Consider the following 20789-nt stretch of genomic DNA (forward strand, 5'->3'; position numbering starts at 1 on the left):
GGGTGTCCCATAAATCAGGTTACACTTTAAAAATATTATTACTCATGACAATGATGAGCAACAAAAAAGATATTTTGGTATATGAAAATATGCAATCAAACGTTTTATTGTATGCATAATATGAAATAATAATTTGATTCTGCTGAAAACCATTGATGTTATGGCACGTCATGAGGACATTACACAGGCACTGTCAATTGTTTAATACTTTGTCAAACTGTGTTTTTGGTCAATTTATGCTCAAGTTTTTTAACAACTCAAATCTTTCTTTGTGAGTATTACCAGAAGTACAGAGAAAAAAAATCACCAACACCAGAAAATATTGTCTAATGCATGAATTAGTCAGTATAAATTATAATAACAAATCTTCAATGCCACTGTTCAAAGATTACACAAATATCAAGGACAACGTCGTTTTGACCCCATTTTTCAAATATATTGTGAAAATAGTTGCTAAGATTACCAATAACTAGATTTGTTTGTTAAGCTGTTTGTTAATCAAAATATAAAATGTATGATTGCAGTCTTTTTGGAGATGAAATCCTGGTCCTTTACATACTGTATTAAAGAAAATATTGAACTTTGAATGTTTAACATAATTTATTGGACACTCTGTATATCAATTAATTAATAAATTTATTTATTATAAATCAATTATTTATCAGGTCACTAAATTGGTGTCACAGTGATCTGATCAAAAATCGCAATTATAAAACAGTCCAAATCTTCAGCAAAATTTTCACCCCTTTGACATAAGTTTTTCTTGGGCATAACATATTGCGAACTGGTTTGCACCTGGCTGATGAACTAATTGTATAAGTTGAGAGTCTATTAATACCGCTTTTTATTGAAAATTTAAAAGAACCACTCAGAATGCGTCCCCTTCCTCCAGCTCCCCACGTAGGGAGGAGAGGAACGGTCATCAATGACAAAGGGGCCTTGTCCGCGGTGCTGCAGACAACCCCTGCCCGCTTCACGCTCAGAAGGGGACGCTCTGACTCGTCATCGTGGTTTTCGGTCTGGTCAGTTTTACCTGACATCCCGGCGATACATACTATAGAAATGATCCCTAAAAGTATGATCTTATATTGTATCAGTTTACATATGCTTTTATTCTGTTTTCTTTCAGCAGAGTTCCCCTTGAGTGTATTTCCATAAGATTTTAAAAATGTTCATATTGTTCAGATACCATTTATGATAAACTATATTGATTGTTGAAAAAATGATAAAGTTAGGTATGCCGAATAATGTGATTAAAAAAATGTTTTAAGCATTTGTACAATTTTGTTAGAAGCGATAAAATAGAAATATTTTCATATTTCAAGATAAGGGAGATAACCCTTACAAAATGTATATACAATGTACAAGTTTTAGCATTGTTAGGTTGATGATATGTAGCATTTAGCTTTTCCTCTATTGTCTTACCATCTGTCGGCCGTACACTGTATATAAAGAAAAGCCAGTCATTAGAAATTAATTCACTCATTTTCAGAAGATGTCCTAAATTTTACACTGGCTGAAAATTAAAAAAAAAAAAAAAAAAAAAGGCGCGTTGATATCCTTCAACAACTCTATACATGTACATATTATACATTATTATACATAAACATTAAAACAGCATTGAACATTTATTAGTTAGATAATAGGCCTACTATAAATAAATACAAATGTGCTATGTTTTTATATCGTATAGAAGCACCGGAAATTTTGAAACATTCTCCGATAATCATCCTTTTCGTACATTTGTGTAACAAAATTGAACGAAACCATTGGAACTCTTCACTTGGCTCGCCTGAAAACAATATAAAATCATCAGGTCCGTCTTTAATTCATAAACGAACAACTAGGTCGAACCAGTCAAACTTTTGGTGATGAATAACATATTGTAAGCTCTTCTTGATTCATGATTATGGGAATTACGGAACATATAGCTTTCAGTACATTATTGTACCTATGTTAAAAAAGTATAAACGATCTAGTTGAACACAAAAATGCACAAGAATTTTCAGTCAAAAACGTTATTGTTCCAAAGCCATGAAAACAGGGATCCTCATTTTCTAATATCTAGTGTAAAATACTGGAATAATCTCCATTAGTAACTACTTGGGATCGTACAAGTAATCAGAAAATCGCAAAAAACTTATTCAGGGTATGGAATAGGTAATGACAGCTTAGTATGGAATGTAAAGGTTAAAAACGTCACTGCGTTGCTTATTATTACGAAATCAGGAATCGAATACGTAATTAGGGAATCGAAAACGTAATCAGGGAATCGAAAACGTAATCAGGGAATCGAATAAGTAATCAGGAAACCGAATACGTAATCAGGAATCGAATACGTAATTAGGGAATCGAAAACGTAATCAGAGAATCGAATCAGTAATCAGGGAATCGAATATGTAATCAGAAACGGAATACGTAATCAGGAATCGAATACATATTTAGGGAATCGAAAAAGTAATTAGGGAATCGAAAAAGTAATAAGGTAATCAAAAAAAAGTAATTAGGGAATCAAAAAAGTAATTAGGGAATCCAAAAAGTAATCAGGGAAATTGAATTTAAAGGTTCAAAAAATATGTCATCAAAAAATGCTTAATAATACATTTTAAAATTATGTTGATAGGTAACTGAGAATCGAATAAGTAGTCTGGATATCCAATATGTAATCAGTGAATCCAATATGTAATCAGTGAATCCAATATGTAATCAGTGAATCCAATATGTAATCAATGAATCCAATAAGTAATTAGGAAATCGAATAAGTAATCAGTGAATCGAATAAGTGATTAGGGAATCGAATAAGTCATCAGTGAATCGAATAAGTGATTAGGGAATCGAATAAGTCATCAGTCAATCGAACAAGTGATTAGGGAATCGAATAAATCATCAGTCAATCAGTGAATCAAATACGTAGTTAGGGAATCGAATAAGTAATCAGTGAATAGAATAAGTAATTAGAGAATCAAATAAGTAATCAGCGAATCGAATAAGTAATTATGGAATCGAATAAGTAATCAGTGAATGGAATACGTAATCAGGGAATCGAACTTAGTAATCGGGAATCGAATAAGTAATCAAGGAATCGAAGTAATAATCAGGGAATCGAATAAGTAATCAAGGAATCGACTAAGTAATAGAATAAGAGAAACTAGGAATCAAAACCCCACGTATTAGTTAATCAGGTTTGTAAATACCAGGAGATTCCATTAACTCGCGTTGTTGAGATCTCGCGTGAGCCTTGCTTTGTATAACATTTTACCCCCTAATATGTTAGGTAACTGACATATTTTGACAGGCAACACCAACACATAGTTATCTTTCATTCATTTATGCTATTGAAAGTATAATTGGACTATAAATGTAACTAGGTGGGGTGTGTCGTTCTATGTCTTTGGCAGTATGCTTTAGTGAGATAGCCCTATAAAACCAGAGACAGTCAACATGTATCGGGTGTGTTGTTTGGTACATCTTTGGCGACATGTTGCTGGCAGTAGCTCGGTCATCATGGATCCATGGACCATCGCGCAAAATAATAATTAAGCTTGGTGGACAGAATTTGAAGTCTAATATTGAACTCTTTTTAATACTGGATACTAAATCTTAACTGCATATATGACAATATTAGTTTATGCGCAACACAGAATTCTTATCGGATACGTTTGGTTTGGTTCGGTTTATTTAATTTACCACAGTCCCTGTGAGGTGAGTGCAGCCAGGGTATTCCTTTGTTCTGTGTAGATGTCTGCATGTTTTGGGAGGCTGCTGCGGTATATTCTTGCTGTGTCTTCTTGTAGAACTCTTGCCCTTTTTATAGTTCGATCTCATTGAAGCATGCTGTCGGGCTATGCAGGAGCAGAAACTACCATTTTATAGACTATGATGCGGTTAAGATGGTTAAGCTATTATTATAGCGCCTCAGATAGATTTTGCCGCTGTCTAGTTGACATTAATACTTCCGTTATTGCTAACCGAATGCAGTTCAATGCTTATATTTACATTTGTTGCCCACATGACATTCATACTCCCATAATTGTCTACTGAATGCAGTTCAATGCGTATATATACATTTGATAACAATTTTATGATAAAATCCAAAGAGAAAATGCATCTATAACAAATTAAAGAAATTAGAATAAATTAAATTAAGTTATTTTCGTCAAGGACAGAACAGCCATTAGAAGGGCCATTTTCTGTGATTACAGGGTTGCAGTAAAATGTAGATCTATTAGTTATACTATTACAGCTGAAACCAATGGCTAATATATAATTATGACAGATTCATGACAGTTGTCGGTTTAGGGGCTCTAACCAGACAACATTATCTGTCATAATGTCTAAGTCTGGTGTCAGGGCCAGAGTATCTCGGGCTAGGCTAAACATTACATACATTTGCTAGGGTTATCTTCCCTATCGGGAAATATCAAATACTTCTATTTTATTATTTCTAGCAGAATTTTACACATTCTTCTAATGTTTTACCCCACAAACATTATTTAGAATGCTTAATTTTATCAGATCTTTACAATAAACATATCTTATGTTGTATATTTCGTTAGCAAAATGATATTTTTTTATTCATATGTAAAATTATCCTCAAGTAATAATCAAGTTAAAACAAAATAGAATAAATCCATTTTGGAACCAAATTAATGTAAGATCATACTTTTAGGGATCATTTCTATAGTATGTATCGCCGGGATGTCAGGTAAAACTGACCAGACCGAAAACCCACGATGACGAGTCAGAGCGTCCCCTTCTGAGCGTGAAGCGGGCAGGGGTTGTCTGCAGCACCGCGGACATGGCCCCGTTGTCATTGATGACCGTTCCTCTCCTCCCTACGTGGGGAGCTGGAGGAAGGGGACGTATTCTGAGTGGTTCCTTTCTCATACAAAAAATGTGTATTTTGCGTTATTCAGAATTGTTTCCGTTTCAAATAATTTTGGCCTAGAAAGAATTAGGGACTTTCCGTAACGTTTGGTTGATTGGATTTTGTTAAGTTTAAATCCTCTTTTAGCATACCAACTGGAACCCATGATTTTCATTGTCTCCAAATAATAAAGAAATTTATTCATTATGGATATAAAATAAGATCAAATGGGAGCATTTGCTCAGATTTGAAGAATCTTCATTAAAGATTTTTTTTTTATCTTTAATTATTTATTTAGAATATACGTCCTAAATCCTAAAATCGTGTTAAATATTGGTATTATGTTGTACATTGTTTCAAAAGAAAACAAAGACCAATAGTATTGGTTTTGATAAAACATTACAGTTCTTTTTGTACTTTATGACTATTGGACTGTTTGACGTCCAAAACATGTATAACAAAAAGGCAAAACATTCTTTAAACTGTAGTTACAAAAACACTTTCTAAACTTTTGATTGCCAAAAACCTGTTTCTATTGCACGCAGTGATACAAATCAAAAAGAAAAATCGATATTTTGATTTTTGATAAAATAACTCAAAAGGATTCGTCAGTTAATATTTCCTTTGTAAAAATAACTTTGTAGTTATGTCACTCTCAAAAAGATTCATCAGTGATGTAAGGGTCACCATGCACCAATTTTATTCTCCAAAGACTACGGATGTTACAGTTACCATATAGTTTTACCATTATTTATGTATTTAATTTCTTAAGGATTCGTCAGTGATGTTAGAAGTGCAGCTACTTACTTTTAGATGCGTCAGTAATATAAAGGTCCATGCTGTCTTTCCGTTCCGAAAACGTTCGACAGTAATGTTAGGGTTACCATACATATCCACGAAATAAAATTATATAGCATTTTTGAGGTTTATTATGTGAGTTACCTCATATGAAACCCTATATAATCATGCAAAAGAAAATATTTTTATTTTATTGTTTTATTATACATGTAGCATTTCGAATAAGACAAACGACAGCATGCAATAAATATAATATCGTTTTTATGGTTTTCAACCGAGGCAGTATTTTGACGTCCAATCTGGGATAATCTAGATCACTACAAAATGTATCATGTAATTATGTAATTATGTAAATTAACACCGTTGTAAGCTCAATGGCTTCTGGAGGCGTATCCTTGTATACAATAGTTGTCCAATCAAGTAACATTAAAACATGTAGGAGTAAATTTAGAGGGCTCATTGTGCCAGTGCTTGTTGAGCTGCGTGACTTAAATGAGTTCAGAGTCATTGCAGATACCACATTTTCAGGTAGACTGTTCCATGTATCCACAGTATCATAACTTGATAACTTATTCTATTTTTGATGATCATAGTCCGACCACATTGGTACATCAACTATCACTTGGTTTTGACCTCATTACCTACAAAACATGTTAGTATTACTTGGATAGCTGTCTGTGGAACTAGGGCAAAACCAACCGTGTGACAGGGTTTGGTCATAACGAGTTTTGATGTAGTTTTACCAGAGACATTTGAGTGGCTGTGTTACCAAAGTTTAAAATAAAGTACTCGTCATAACGTCTCAGTTATGTCATGACATCACTCGTACAAATACACTCCCGCTCTTGTGAGTGACGTTCTTGTCACAAAAGCGTAAATTATGTTAGGGTAATATCGGTGCCTATCCACTCCCGGTCTTATGAGTGACGTTTCATATCACAAAAGTGTGTAAATTATGTTAGGGCAACATCCGTGCCAATCCACTCCCGCTCATGTGAGTGGCGTTCTTATCACAAAAGTGTAAATTATGTCAGGACATCATCCGTGCCTATCCACACCCGTTCCGTCAGACATTATCGTTTGATGTCTGTCTCCTGAAGAAGCCGAAACACTGGCCTATATAGTATTTGAAGGTGGAGGTTCTCGACACAAAGTTAGCTGTGTTGTTGGTAGCACTGGATTCACGGGTAAACACTCTGAATAGAGAAGACGTCGGAGCAGCGTTGAGTGTTTTACCCATGTCTACCCGGGTTGTGTAGGGCTTTACGTCCACTTCGTTCCTCTTCGGATAGTACTGCAGGTACACATCTGAAACAAAAAATGACATCGTTTAGTCTTAGACATTTTCATGTAAGAGACATCGTCGGAGAGCCACGGTTGATTGTATTACGCTCCGTAAATGTGATAAGTATATAGCGTACTGCAATCAACCCCGCGCCACAGACGATGCATCTTAGAAAGCTCCATAAATTCGAGAGAAAGGGAAAACCATGGTGAAACGCAATGGTGCAATATCGCCGCGACAACGGAAAGTAGTGCAGATGAGTTTTTGCGTAGTTGATCGGTTTAATGTTGCTAACCTTGTAGTAAATTATCTTTTGACATTCGATTGTGGTAGATCATGGATGGCGGAAAATGAATAAATGAACCAACTGAAAATTATATTCTTACTTTTGAAAAGCAGACACTCGAATCCGTACCCTGTCCGTTAGAGTTGACGCGACGTTTGAACACAGTAGTGTGGTCGTCTGCTTCGTCCTCGGTCTGTGTAAAATAGTAATAGAGGAACAGATTTATCACAAGGTTATATCAATGGTCATAACATAAACGTAATAATATGTTTTACATTCCAATATTACAATAACAAAAAATTAAGTTAATACTGAAGTTCAATCAACCCCATAACTATTGTGGACAAGACAAGGATACGTTTCATATATATTAAATGTACTATCGTGCAGCAAGCATCTAGAAAAGATGATGAAGTCAGTCTAGTATTTTAGCAAAAGGTACTAAAAAAATTACCAATTTCAGAATTTTTTATCGTATCCTGAACTTCCAGTTTTTTTTGTAATTGTTTATTTTTCAAGGCATTTATATATACATGTAGTAAATAAAATAAAAAGCAATCATTTGTCATCAATCATCATTATCATCATCATCATTATCATCATCATCATTATCAACATCTTATCTTCATCATCATGATTATCATTATCAGTAGCAATTTCTTATCATTATCATCATCATCATCCATTATCAGCATCTTATCATTATCCTCATGAAAACATCATTATCATTAATAGTCATAAGTATACCATCAAAATCAACATCATCCTTATCGTCATATCATCAACCATCATCATCATTATTGCCTATCCTGAACTTCATTGTCATTGTGTATTTCAGTTGAATGAATCAGTTTCACCGTTTTGTAGCTGATAATATTAAAATTTTAATTATTAAAACCCTTGTTTACCAGCCAAATACCCATCTCAGTCTATGCTGTATATCCAAACCAATTTATGTCAATATATGTCATGCCTTACCAATTCCATATCAACCTCGCCGTCATCTGTTACCCTGGCTTTAAGCCAGAATGTGCCCCATTTAATTCTACAGCAGATAGCCTGTTTAGGACGTCCGTATCTAGTCTTGTAAATTGCACGCATTGGTACCAAATCAAAGGAAAACTGCAACATGTTTATAGACTGTAAAACTTACTTATTTCAAATCAAATTTTAGCGAGTTAGCAAGTTAGCGCAATGGTGAATTATCACAATGATTGCTGTATCAGTACGCTAAAACATGATTACTGCTAAAATAAGTACATATATATGTTATAACTTGATGTTCATGTGTATATAATACAGTTCAAGTGCATTAATAACGATTACATCTTTTATAAATTGTACGTTCAAAGTAGTATACATGTAAACGAGCATTTTCGCAAGTTAAAAAAAAAATCGCTATTTTAGATTAAAAAAAAGAGTTCAGCTGCTCTGAATAATCGCGATTTTGGCTTCAAGAGTTTGTATGATTGAACCGGTTCCGCGGACGATTTTATTTTTGCGATCAGAGCAATGTCCGCGAAACTACCATTCGCGCGAAAAATAACCAACTATACGCTATTCATAAGCTGTAAATGATGATTACGTAAACCTTCAAGGCATTAAAGCTGACTAGGTATTCAAAACATGACATGAGCCATACCAATGGTTTGTCGGAAAGGTTATGAGACAAGGCAATTATATGATTTAATAGGAAACTGTTCAATTATACAATAGGATAATGTATAGTATAGGATAGTGTAACTGACATTTCATACAAGGTATTGACAGGAAGCTTTTTTGAATTAAATAAAGCCACAAAATGACGACCAATACGAGTAAACGTTACGACTTACAATCGTCCATATTGTGTGCGCCCATCCAATCCCCGACGACAGCACCATTTCTCACGGTTAGGTATTTGTCGTTGGCCATTTGGATGAATGCGTTCTCCGTCCCCGTCATCTCTCGTACTAAAAGAATATTTCGTGTTAGGAGCTGTGGTCGTCTGCGAGGCGACCGTGTATATACCCTATTGGCATGTTTTCACGACTGATGATGTTGGTAACGAGGACTACTTCGACGTCAAGTTCACTAGTCTCCCCGCCCTCTGTCCTTCTGATTGTCTGATATATAGAGTAAAATAAATAAAAGAAATATGAGTGTTGTATACAAGTTGAAGGAGTGACCTACGCAACGTATTCCTATTTTGCGTATCACAGAGTTATCTGGCCTTGCGGATAAGTATTTAACGTGATGTCATGTATTTGGAAGCGTAACTGCATACATGAAAACGAGTTTCTCTCACAAAATAATGACGTCAAAATGAATACCTACCCCACAAGGTAGGTAACTGTAATATGCTAAACGAAATATGGTGTGGGAGGACTGACCGAAGGGCTGCCAATCATGGCTGATTTCCGTTTTTGGAATAATAAAAACATGTAATATTTGATTGCGTTCGCAGTTTATGTTTGATTGTTAAAATGTATACACATAATACGTCGTAATATGCTATTTTTAGATTATTTTGTAAGATAATTTTTATAAATAGTTTCAAAATAATTACTAGTGTACTCACCAAAACTTTTAGAATCGTCCTGTCACTTCCCGTTTCCGCCATCAAAGAGAGAAATGGTCTTTATAGTTTTTATGTTTGATGTGTTAACGTGTAAACCACTCATTGTCTCCTACCTTAACTTAACCACTCAGTCACCAGGCCTGAAAAAATATGCCATTTTTGTTAGGAGGATAAAAGTTAGGCCCAGCAGGTAATTCCTTTGACGTGAAAACATGTCGCATTCAGTGAAGAAATAAGTAGAAAAATGAATAAATGATGATGACGTCAACTTTTTTTTCTAAACATCTATACATGTATGCCCATTTAATAAACTATTGGTTTAGTAACACATGTGAATAAAAATAGTTTCAGCACAGTCATAGCTTAGATACTTTGTTTTATTATTAAACATTAAATTAAAAGGTCCTTGTCGGTCAATCTGGGTACTTCAATTTATTATAATAAATAATGAAGTGATTATATAATAAATTTGCAAATACTGACTTGATTTTGTATTAAAACCAATATGTATTCGTCAATCAAGCCATGGGTAACACTGTTTTTAATACACTATTCAGAAATGACAAACGATTCAGAATAAAAGGTTCACAACACACAGTATTTGGCATTATATAATAGTTGTATTTTTTAAATGAACCCCCGACCGTGACTCAAAGCTTTACGTTTTTAGTGAAATTACAATTAATAGAATATACGTAATATTTAGAGATACACATGTTTTTTAAATCCGTGCATCAGGAATGACAAACATTTCAAATAAAATACACAACATAAGAAGTATGGAATCATAAATAGTGAATATAATGTACCCGACCATGACTATAAAGGAAAACAGTTATATGGAAATTCCCCAGTAGATTCCTTCACAGTTGGTTTTTATTAGTTTGACACCCTATTAATAACCAAGGTCATGTAACGACATGTCAGGTTTCTTTGTGGAGGAAAGCCACTGATAAGTGGTCAGTTCCTACCAATTGCTCCACATGGGATTCTAGCTTGCAAACCAGAGGTAGAGGGCTTGTAGTAGTATGTCGAGGACATAAACCACTTGACCACTGCACCCAACCCCCCTCCTCCCCATTGATAATGAAAAGATTTCATATAAGGTTACCAAATCTTTTGGTTTGATTGATTAATCCAAACCTTAGTAAAACAAATATTGAAAAATTAGCAACTTGTTTCTTAGCATTTATTAGCATAAAAAAAATCCTGCATATACCGCCGTTGTACCTGTTTCAGTTTCGCAGTGAAGTTTTTATGTCCAAAGATTCTCTGTCACAGGCAAGACATGGATCGTAGGTGTCCAAAGTATTCTTTCTCACCCCATGATGATCAGATCATTCAATACAGCTAGAATACCTGTAAAGTATGATAAATATAAGTTCAGCACATACCTTATACATACATTTTCTACAGGTTTATGTTTTTTTTTCAGTTCCAAATGCATCTGTAATGCATTTTCTTATATTGCAAAAAACCCAAGAAAAATACAGATATATTTATAGTACTAGTAAGTACAGTAGTAATGTAATTTAATCCATTTCAGCTATATACTTGTTGTAAATTTGTATGTCTACTTTCAACCTATGACCTATATAACAAAATCTAGTGAAAATGAAGTTTGATTACTAAAGATGCTTCATCGCCGACAGAGCGTAAATAATTATTATCATTTGGACAAAAAATTAAGATTAAATGTGTATTTATATTACATCTAACTAACACAAAAATAAATATATACCAAAAATTTATTTTGCTATTGTTGTCTGCACAATCAATACCTAATTCCATATGACTTTACCACCACACCTCCCAACTGGGAAAAGTTATACAACAAAAGGGGCTGCAATAGAGGCTCCAGCCTGGTTTCAAAAGTCATCCTGAGGAAATTATTATGTTTGAGGAGCTTTTTTCCAAGCTGATAATTTAATAAACATATATTTTGACTTTGCAAATGATTTCTTAAACATATACTTTATTACTGTTTATAAAACGACATGATTGTTTTTATCAGATAATCGAAATATTTTTTTTATTTTGGTCTACATTTTTACTAACCTGTCAATAAAAATGCAGTTGGCTGACATGACCTCTCCCGTGGATTTCTTTATGGAAAACCATAAATGGCAATATTTCCAGTTCATGAAGATCTGATATCGCCTTAGCCAGGAACATTATACAAATGTTGCCAGTATATGTTGAAGATCAAACTTTTAGCATGCCGGCTTTCAACAAATAATCGGCAGACCTCACAACTCCTATATGCTCCAAGTCTCATTTTGTCAGTAATCAGACGATTGTGTATAAACGGTAGTCAAAAATATCATACAAGATAAATGTTGGTGATCGAGATGTAAAATCTAGATCTAATGTTATAATAGATCGGGTGATTTCACTGCCTCACACAGTTCTGAATCAATAAGCTCAACTTTTTAAAAATTGTACGTAGAGATCCCTAACTGATAGGTACATTGATGTAAAGCTTAAATATATTAAGTCATTGCTCGCTGCCATTTGTAAACAAAGTAATTCCGGAAGTGTTTTGTGTCTGGTGTTGGCGATTATAAAGGTGAAAACCAAACCGGAGAGTCCGATTCCGTCATGACGGAAAATGGACTATTAGAAGTGACAGAATCTTGATAAAGAAAAAAAAACCCATTTGTTTAAGTGATATACCATCTTTAAATCTAAAGCAGAACTTGCTTTTGATAGAAAATAGACTTAAAAAGTGTAATTGAGATTTGCCTGAACCGAACCGAAAAAACCGAAAACCGATCAAAAAAAGTTGAAAACCGAACCGAGCTGAAAAAACATGAACCGTGACATCCCTAGTGCCGACATGCACTGATGCAGTTGTTTTGTAACATCGTACACACATGTGTAGGAAAATGGCGCCGGGTTGAAGCCATATTTTCATATTTTCACACCGGGTCGTGTTTGGGAATTTGATCGGTATTGCTATTGATACGACGATAGTTTTTGATAATATTTCAGATATTAATCCAAGTATTAACTGCATTAAAACATCGTAGCAAGTATTTTTGTATCCAGAGTAAAATACGAAACTTTGCGGCTAATCATATTATACTGACTGCGTAAACAAAACATGGCGGCCGAAAAGTAAAGCATGGTTTCTCCAACTGATCGTGAACTACAGGTACGTTACGTTCACAAATAAACATATTTGAAACTGTAAATGCCTTAAGTAGATGTTTTAGGTAATGATTGTATTAAGTTAGAATCCACGAGTGCAGAAACGATCTGCATCAATGACGAATATCTTTGCCGATGCATGTAAAAAATGACAAGCCGTACGAACACTAAAACGTGTTGAAGTGTTCATGGAAACAAATATCGGCGTATTTTGTTGAAAATAGCCTCCGATTAAATATAAGCACTGTTCACATTTCGTAGTTATTGATAATTAAATTAAATCACCCGTGAATTAACTTGAATTAAATGACAAAAATAACAAGCACACAAACAGTTCTTTACTACGTGATTTTTCTATGCCGATAAAATAAACAAAAAAAAAGTTCCGATACAAAGTCATTTTGGTGATATTTTTAATTACTCCATTGCTCAAATCCATCATCCAGTAAACTGAAAAATAGGTGGGGGGTCTTATTTGCAGACATCCCCCCTAAGTCTGAAAATGTGTCAAAATAGGTGGGGGGTCTTATTTGCGGGAGGGGTCTTATTTGCGGTGAAATACGGTATATTATAGTTGTTCCCATGACTTAGGGTCTCCCTTAATCAGTTAATAACGACAACAAGCAACAAGAAATGACAACACGTTAAATACAAGGAAAAGTTAGTGACAACACAAAATATGTTATTCGGTACATTAAAATAAAAATTTCTACCAAGTTTTATGAAGATTGGTGCAAAAATGAAGGAATTAGAGCTTTGGAATTTGAATATTCTGAAATGGGTCGCTGGTCAACAATAGATCAAGTGTCAGAGGGGGGTTTGGAGGCTAAAATCTATATAGGGTAGAAGGACCCTAAACGGACATTTTTTTTTAGCCTAATGCATCTATGAACAAAATTTCATTAAGATTGGAATAAAATTTTAGACTTTATAGTTGATTTAGTGTTACAAGATCGGCGGCTGGTCAGGTTTACTACCACAGCACGGCAAACCTCTGTCACTTGATCTATCGTTGACCAGCGGCCGATTTCAGAATATTCAAATCGCTCTAATTCCTTCATTTTTGCACCAATCTTCGTAAAACATGGTAGAAATGTTTATTTTAATGTGCTAAATAACGTTTCTTGTGTTGTCACTAACTTTTCCTTGTATTTAACGTGCTGTCGTTTGTTGTTGTTTCTTGTTGTTATTAAGCTTAAGGGTGACCACCATACTGGCACACATCAATAATGGAGATATTTTTTCTCTCAAAACGCATATAAGCTTATATTATGTAGTGACATGTATTGAAAACAAAGAACCATCTCATTTTGCAAACGATGTCTTGTTGGATTTCTACTTTGAGCAGCCATTTTTGAAAGTCCTTCACTTTCATGTGACCACTATAGTCTGTTTCAATAAAATTCATTACCTCTATAACTTTATTCCATTCAGTGTAATGGACATTATCTGGAACACACTATAGTGATCATTAATAACATGGCAAGTATAGTATACTTTATAGTTATCCCCCGCCCAACGAAGTTGGTGGGGGAGATACAAATGGGTTCCGTCCGTACGAATGGTTTCCGGAGTATAACTCTGAAACCAGTAGAGACATTTCCACGAAACTTCATACACACATTGATCTTATGGTCTAGTAGTGCCTTTTGCTATTTTTAGGTTTTCATTTTTTTGATTTTTTCCGTAACCATGGAAACATTGCTGAAAATATCATATTTTTGTACCAGGTTCGTTTTCGGAGCATAACTCTAAAACCAGAAGAGATATTTCCACGAAACTTCATAGACACATTGGTCTTATGGTCTAGTAGTGCCTTTTGCTATTTTAAGGTTTTCACTTTTTGTACTTTTTTTCTGTAACCATGGAAACATTGCTGAAAATGGCAGATTTTTGTGTAAGAATTGTTTCCGGAGCACAACTCTAAAACCAGCAGAGATATTTCCATGAAACTTCATAGACACATTGTTCTTATGGTCTAGTAGTGCCTTTTGCTATTTTTAAGGTTTTCACTTTTTATGCTTTTTACTGTAACCATAGAAACATATTTTTTTGCTGAAAATATCATATTTTTGTAGCAGGTTCATTTCCGGAGCATAACTCTAAAACCAGCAGAGATAGTTCCACGAAACTTCATAGACACATTCTTTTTATTGTCTAGTAGTACCTTTTGCTATTTTTAGGTTTTCATTTTTTGCACTTTTTCTGTTACCATGGAAACATTGCTGAAAATATCATGGTAAATGGTAAATGTTACTTTGCAAAACTCCACCCATCTTTGTGTATATAGTCTAATATAAATGTCAAGGCTGTATACCTGATTCAACAATTGCAGCCCCGCTCTACTTGAATTATACTCCATCTTTCTTTAGCTCAACTTCCTTTTTCCTGGTTTTTAGCTCACCTGGCCCGAAGGGCCGGTGAGCTTATGTCATGGCGCGGCGTCCGTCGTCCGTCGTCCGTCCGTCCGTCCGTCCGTCCGTCGTCCGTCTGTCCGTCAACATTTCCTTTAAATCGCTACTAGTCATAGAGTTCTGCATGGATTGTAACCAAATTTGGCCACAAACATCCTTGGGGGAGGGGGAACAGAACTTGTATAAATTTTGGCTCTGACCCCCCCGGGGGCAGGAGGGGCGGGGCCCAATAGGGGAAATAGAGGTAAATCCTATAAATCGCTACTTGTCCTAGAGTTCTGCATGGATTGTAACCAAATATGGCAACAAACATCCTTTGGGGAGGGGGAACAGAACTTGTATAAATTTTGGCTCTGACCCCCCCGGGGGCAGGAGGGGCAGGGCCCAATAGGGGAAATAGAGGTAAATCCTTTAAATCGCTACTTGTCCTAGAGTTCTGCATGGATTGTAACCAAATTAGCCACAAACATCCTTTTTGGAAGGGGAACAGAACTTGTATAAATTTTGGCTCTGACCCCCCGGGGGGCATGAGGGGCGGGGCCCAATAGGGGAAATAGAGGTAAATCCTTTAAATGGCTACTAGTCATAGAGTTCTGAACGGAATGAAACCAAATTAGGCCACAAACATCCTTGGGGGAAGGGGAACAGAACTTGTATAAATTTTGGCTCTGGTCCCCCGGGGGCAGGAGGGGCGGGGCCCAATAGAGGAAATAGAGGTAAATCCTTTAAATCGCTACTAGTCATAGAGTTTTACATGGATTGTAACCAAATTTGGCCACAAACATCCTTGGGGAAGGGGAACAGAACTTGTATGAATTTTGGCCCTGACCCCCCGGGGGCAGGAGGGGTGGGGCCCAATAGGGGATTTAGAGATTAATATTAAAATTCCTTCAGAAAAAAAACAATGAACCTGTATTCAGAACATTACTTGGCATTACAAACCAGGTGAGCGATACAGGCCCTCTGGGCCTCTTGTTTTTCATACACATAAGTCTCCACAATCAAACTTACTTCAGCTTTGATATCTCCATTGGCGGGGGATCTGAATGACTATGTCCTTGTTATATAATTCATTTTTGCTTGTTACGAGCATTTTTATTGGCTTGAAAATTTACTTTATCAGCCCAAAAAGGAACAAAATGCTGTTGACGTTTGTGACTTTGCTTCTGATTTGCGGAGATGGCGGCGTAATGATTTCAGACAAAAGAGTTCCAAAATGAATTTTGAGTATTGAAGAGATTATAAATCTGAACTAAATTGAATTATAAGGATTAATTTGAATAGATTTTTTATGTTATGGAGATATAACACAAAAATCTGAGTGTACTCTAAATAAACCGCTTGATGAGAATACAATCATATTTTTGTGTTATATCTCCATAACATAAAAAATCTATTCACGTTAATTCTTAAATAGGCACACTACCTTTCCGAAACACCTTGTAATTTTTAAAATGGGAATGTAAAAACCAGATGGATAATTTTGTAGAGTTGCAAAAGCTATTAACTTCCCGTCAATACTACATATAGCATTACCTTCTGAACAATTTAATTAAGATAAATAAAATGTTAGTTTTTATAACGCGGGTCATTGTCTTATGTTTCCCGCCGTCATCCCAAATACAGACAGCACGGTACGTAGTTGACTACTGCGCCAGACGGCAAAACAGCAAAATGACTCACCATCGTTTTCATATGTTATGCAATGAAATCTTGCATATGTTTGATGTTGTTACCTCGTTTTAGGTCATTGGTATATATTTTCTGATGTTAGTCATGTTTTTTAAAAACAGTTATATTTTGCTATATAGGTAGTTGGCCTTTAATAGTACTAGTACTAGGAGCAAAATAAATGCATGGCTAAACTAAGGTTCGAAACATTAACAGAAGCTTTCCCAAATACTTAGTAAATATGTTCTAATTATATGTTTATTACCATTCAACAATTATGATTTTGAGATGATGCTGATGCATTAATTTCTTGGCATGAAATACAATTTAAAATTTACTGTTATGTTGTTGCAGGGCAATCGTGCAGAGCAAGAGAGACTTTTAATGCAGAGTTCTACTCTGTATGTTGGCAATTTATCTTTCTATACAACCGAGGAACAGATTCACGAACTTTTCTCTAAATGTGGTGATGTCAAGAGAATTATTATGGGACTGGACAAAGTTCAGAAAACTCCTTGTGGATTTTGCTTTTTAGAGTATCCTTTATCAATAACATATAGCTGTAACAATCATGTAATGTCACTGAGGGATGAAATGTTTTTACAGTGTAACATTATGTAATGATAATTAATAATCATAATGTTTTTACCATATGTTTTTATTACAAACAATTGTTCTCATATATATTAGAAAGAATAACACAACCCAACCGGCAACCGTCACAAACACTTGTTTCACTTCAGCTACCGTTACATTTTATAATGAACACTGATCATGATTAAATAGGAACAGAAACTACCACTTATCAACTATGATATACGGTAATGTCTTGACCAGGGATATAATTCAGAGCCTTCAGACCTAGAGTTCTTTATGAAGAAGTAAGTCAGTTACAATGTAGGAAGAGCAGAAAAACATAGCATGTAATGCTTTATTGACCTCATTTCATAATTGATAATTGGAATCAGAAATATCAACTGATTTTCTATTGTAAACAAAATATTCAGATTCACGTAATTTTAAGATCAGCTCTACAGCATTTCCAGTCACATTGTTTTTGATTGTGTTGTATTGATGATCAGCAATTACAAAATCGATTAACTACTACATATGTAGATGACCCTCAATCAATCCAATAATTGATTAAAAATGTTATAATTGATTAATCGGGTAAGTATGAGAACACAACTTGTGATTTCAACAATCTTCCAATAAAAACACAAATTACAGTGTGAATGCCTCCATACATTTCTCCATTTCAATAATTTTCACCATTTATAGTAAAAAAAAACATGTAAGAAAAACATTCAACATTCTCTTCACTGCTTACAAGGAAGACAAAAGTAGCCATAAATAGGCAATTTTAGCACAAAATTGAACCGATCATTTTGTGCAATTATTGGATTGGATGGTTCATTCAATTCACACCCATCGATCGATTGTCATTTTTAGCTAATTATACAATACTACTTTTTGAAGACGAACATTCATGTTCTTGTTCCAGTACCAGTTGAAGAATGTACACAAAAAAGGTTATTTTAAGCCTTACATGATCTAAAAGGAAATAAAAGCATAAAGTATTAACTGTACATGTACAGACAAGTATTTCAGCATTTTATGACGATCAAAATTATCGTGATCCTTGATGATCCTTGTGAATTTATCTTAACCTATGTACAGTTTCGACAAAAATGCATAGTAAAAATATATATAAATAGAACATGTAAATGTCTTTGTCTAAAAATAGCCTATGTGCTTGTACATACCCTGCTGATCACAATTAATGTAAATCTCAGCAACACCACAGGGAAATTTAGAACATATCTAGATTTATTTAATGTTTTACAATGTTCATCCTTATAAACCTGATTCTTCTTTCCAAAATAAAAAAAAGCGCTACTTCAGTAGAACTATATACTCCATTCTGACAACTTTAAACACGCCTTTGTGCGCAAAACCTACAAAAGAGTGAAGAATTACTAAGTAATAATACCCCTTAGTTGCTTCTTAATCGAGCACGTGTACTTGCTTTGTTCTTACCTGTGAAGAGTGCAATGCATGGTTTCGTGCAAAACTGTTTCACTTTAATACTTGCTTATATCCGAGTATTTAACTTTCCATGGTTAACTCCCTTACTGTTATATGAACAATCTCTGATAATAGTTTTTAAATGATTTGAAGATTTTAAGTAGGATTTTAATTAATACTTATAATAGAGTCTCACTTATAAAAACAATGAAGACAATAATGACAATGCATTAGCGTCGTCTGTCAACATCTATCAATTGACAAACATAACTAGGGTCAAAGGTTATTCAAAGCGATCCTCATGTGTGATTTTACCAATGTGTGGACTGTGGCACCAATAGAGCATAAATAACAGATTCCCCTGGTATTCCCCCGTCATTGCTACAATCCTGATTAATAATGGCATTTTTAATAAAGAAATATCGCCATAAGGTTATCAACTCTATCATTTGGCAAATTTTTGTATTTTTTTTACGATTAAATATAAAAAATTAAGAAAACATAATGACACTTTAACTAACAAAGATATTACCTTCGTGAGGATGCTGCAAACGCCTTAAGGTATGTCAACGGGACACGACTGGACGACAGGATTGTGAGAACAGACTGGGACGCAGGGTTCAAAGAGGGTCGACAATATGGAAGGGGGAAAAGTGGAGGACAGGTGATTATGTGTTCTGATGTTCACGGTTACAAGTTATGATTTGGCCAAATGAAATAATGTATGTGTTTCTGGTATTAAACACCTTTTAAAAGAAGGGTTGAAATATAGGCCCTTCCTTCTTTTAATTTATTTAATTTTGTTTTTCTCTTGACTTGGAATTAAGACTCCATCTACAGTAACATGATTACAACCATGGATTTGGTTCCTAGAGAAGTTTTGGTTCCTTTATTTGTTATAGGAGATAAGTTCAGGTTATAATGGCAGTTCTTTGTGTTCTGTGTTTAATAAGCTTTGATAAATTGTTGTACATAAATCTTTTCTGAATAGATATGACATCTAAAGCATTTAGTTTTATATGAAAGATTTTCGTTTGAATCTCATAATATAAAAAATGTTGACAGCCATCTTTGGTTCTTCTAGATATCGGATAAATATGTGTCTCCTTACAGGTACGAGACGAATATAGAACAGACTTTGATGAAGGACGAGGGGGATATGGAAAAATTGTTGCTGGTCGAATCAGACAAAAACCTGATCATCAGTAAGTTTTCCTCACATCTAGATCTGTTTTTAACTAAAAGTGATACCATTTTTCTCTTATCTAGATTGAAATGAAGTTTAACTAGATTTTGTGAGACAAAAACTTGACTACCAATGACAGTGCATAGAGTGACTATTATAAAAGCTTTATATAATTGATCTATTGTTGACTTTGAAATGATTCATTTTTCTAACTTTGTACATATAAATATTCAATACTTATTTTAAATTGATTAAAGGGACAATTCAGTGAAGTCAACTCTGCTGCATAACCATGAAGCAAAATTACAAAATTGTACATAACACTATAATTTTACATATCTTATGAAAATATATTGTATATTGACAAAATCAATGATATTGTTAGAGATTTCAATATTGACATCATTAAAATTCCTAATCTTATAGCTATACGATCACAATATAGACCTGATCTGGCCTGATTTTGGTAAGGTGTGCAAAAGGTCAACTAGCCTAACTACAGTACATTTATTAGAGATAGTTAAAATCATGCATATGAAAA

General features: G+C 34.5%; 1 protein-coding gene, 2 non-coding genes and 1 pseudogene across 3 annotated transcripts in view; 2 read left to right on the top strand and 2 right to left on the bottom strand.

Annotated features, from left to right (window-relative positions):
* LOC138307267 (nuclear cap-binding protein subunit 2-like) overlaps positions 1-20789 on the top strand; it is a 39060-nt gene that overhangs the window by 17003 nt on the left and 1268 nt on the right. Inside the window, exons 2-4 of the mRNA XM_069247913.1 lie at positions 17389-17570; positions 19588-19726; positions 20176-20267. Of these exons, the coding sequence (XP_069104014.1) occupies positions 17389-17570; positions 19588-19726; positions 20176-20267 (413 nt within the window). The remainder of the gene's footprint in view (positions 1-17388; positions 17571-19587; positions 19727-20175; positions 20268-20789) is intronic.
* Positions 864-1085, bottom strand: LOC138308365 (small nucleolar RNA U3). Its single transcript, XR_011206122.1, has one exon. It is a non-coding gene; the product is annotated as a small nucleolar RNA U3 (small nucleolar RNA).
* LOC138308368 (small nucleolar RNA U3) lies at positions 4654-4876 on the top strand. The gene has a single exon (XR_011206125.1). It is a non-coding gene; the product is annotated as a small nucleolar RNA U3 (small nucleolar RNA).
* On the bottom strand, positions 5907-9482 carry LOC138307678 (uncharacterized; annotated as a pseudogene).

Source organism: Argopecten irradians, chromosome 14, assembly GCF_041381155.1.
Source record: "Argopecten irradians isolate NY chromosome 14, Ai_NY, whole genome shotgun sequence".
Classification (NCBI taxonomy): domain Eukaryota; kingdom Metazoa; phylum Mollusca; class Bivalvia; order Pectinida; family Pectinidae; genus Argopecten; species Argopecten irradians.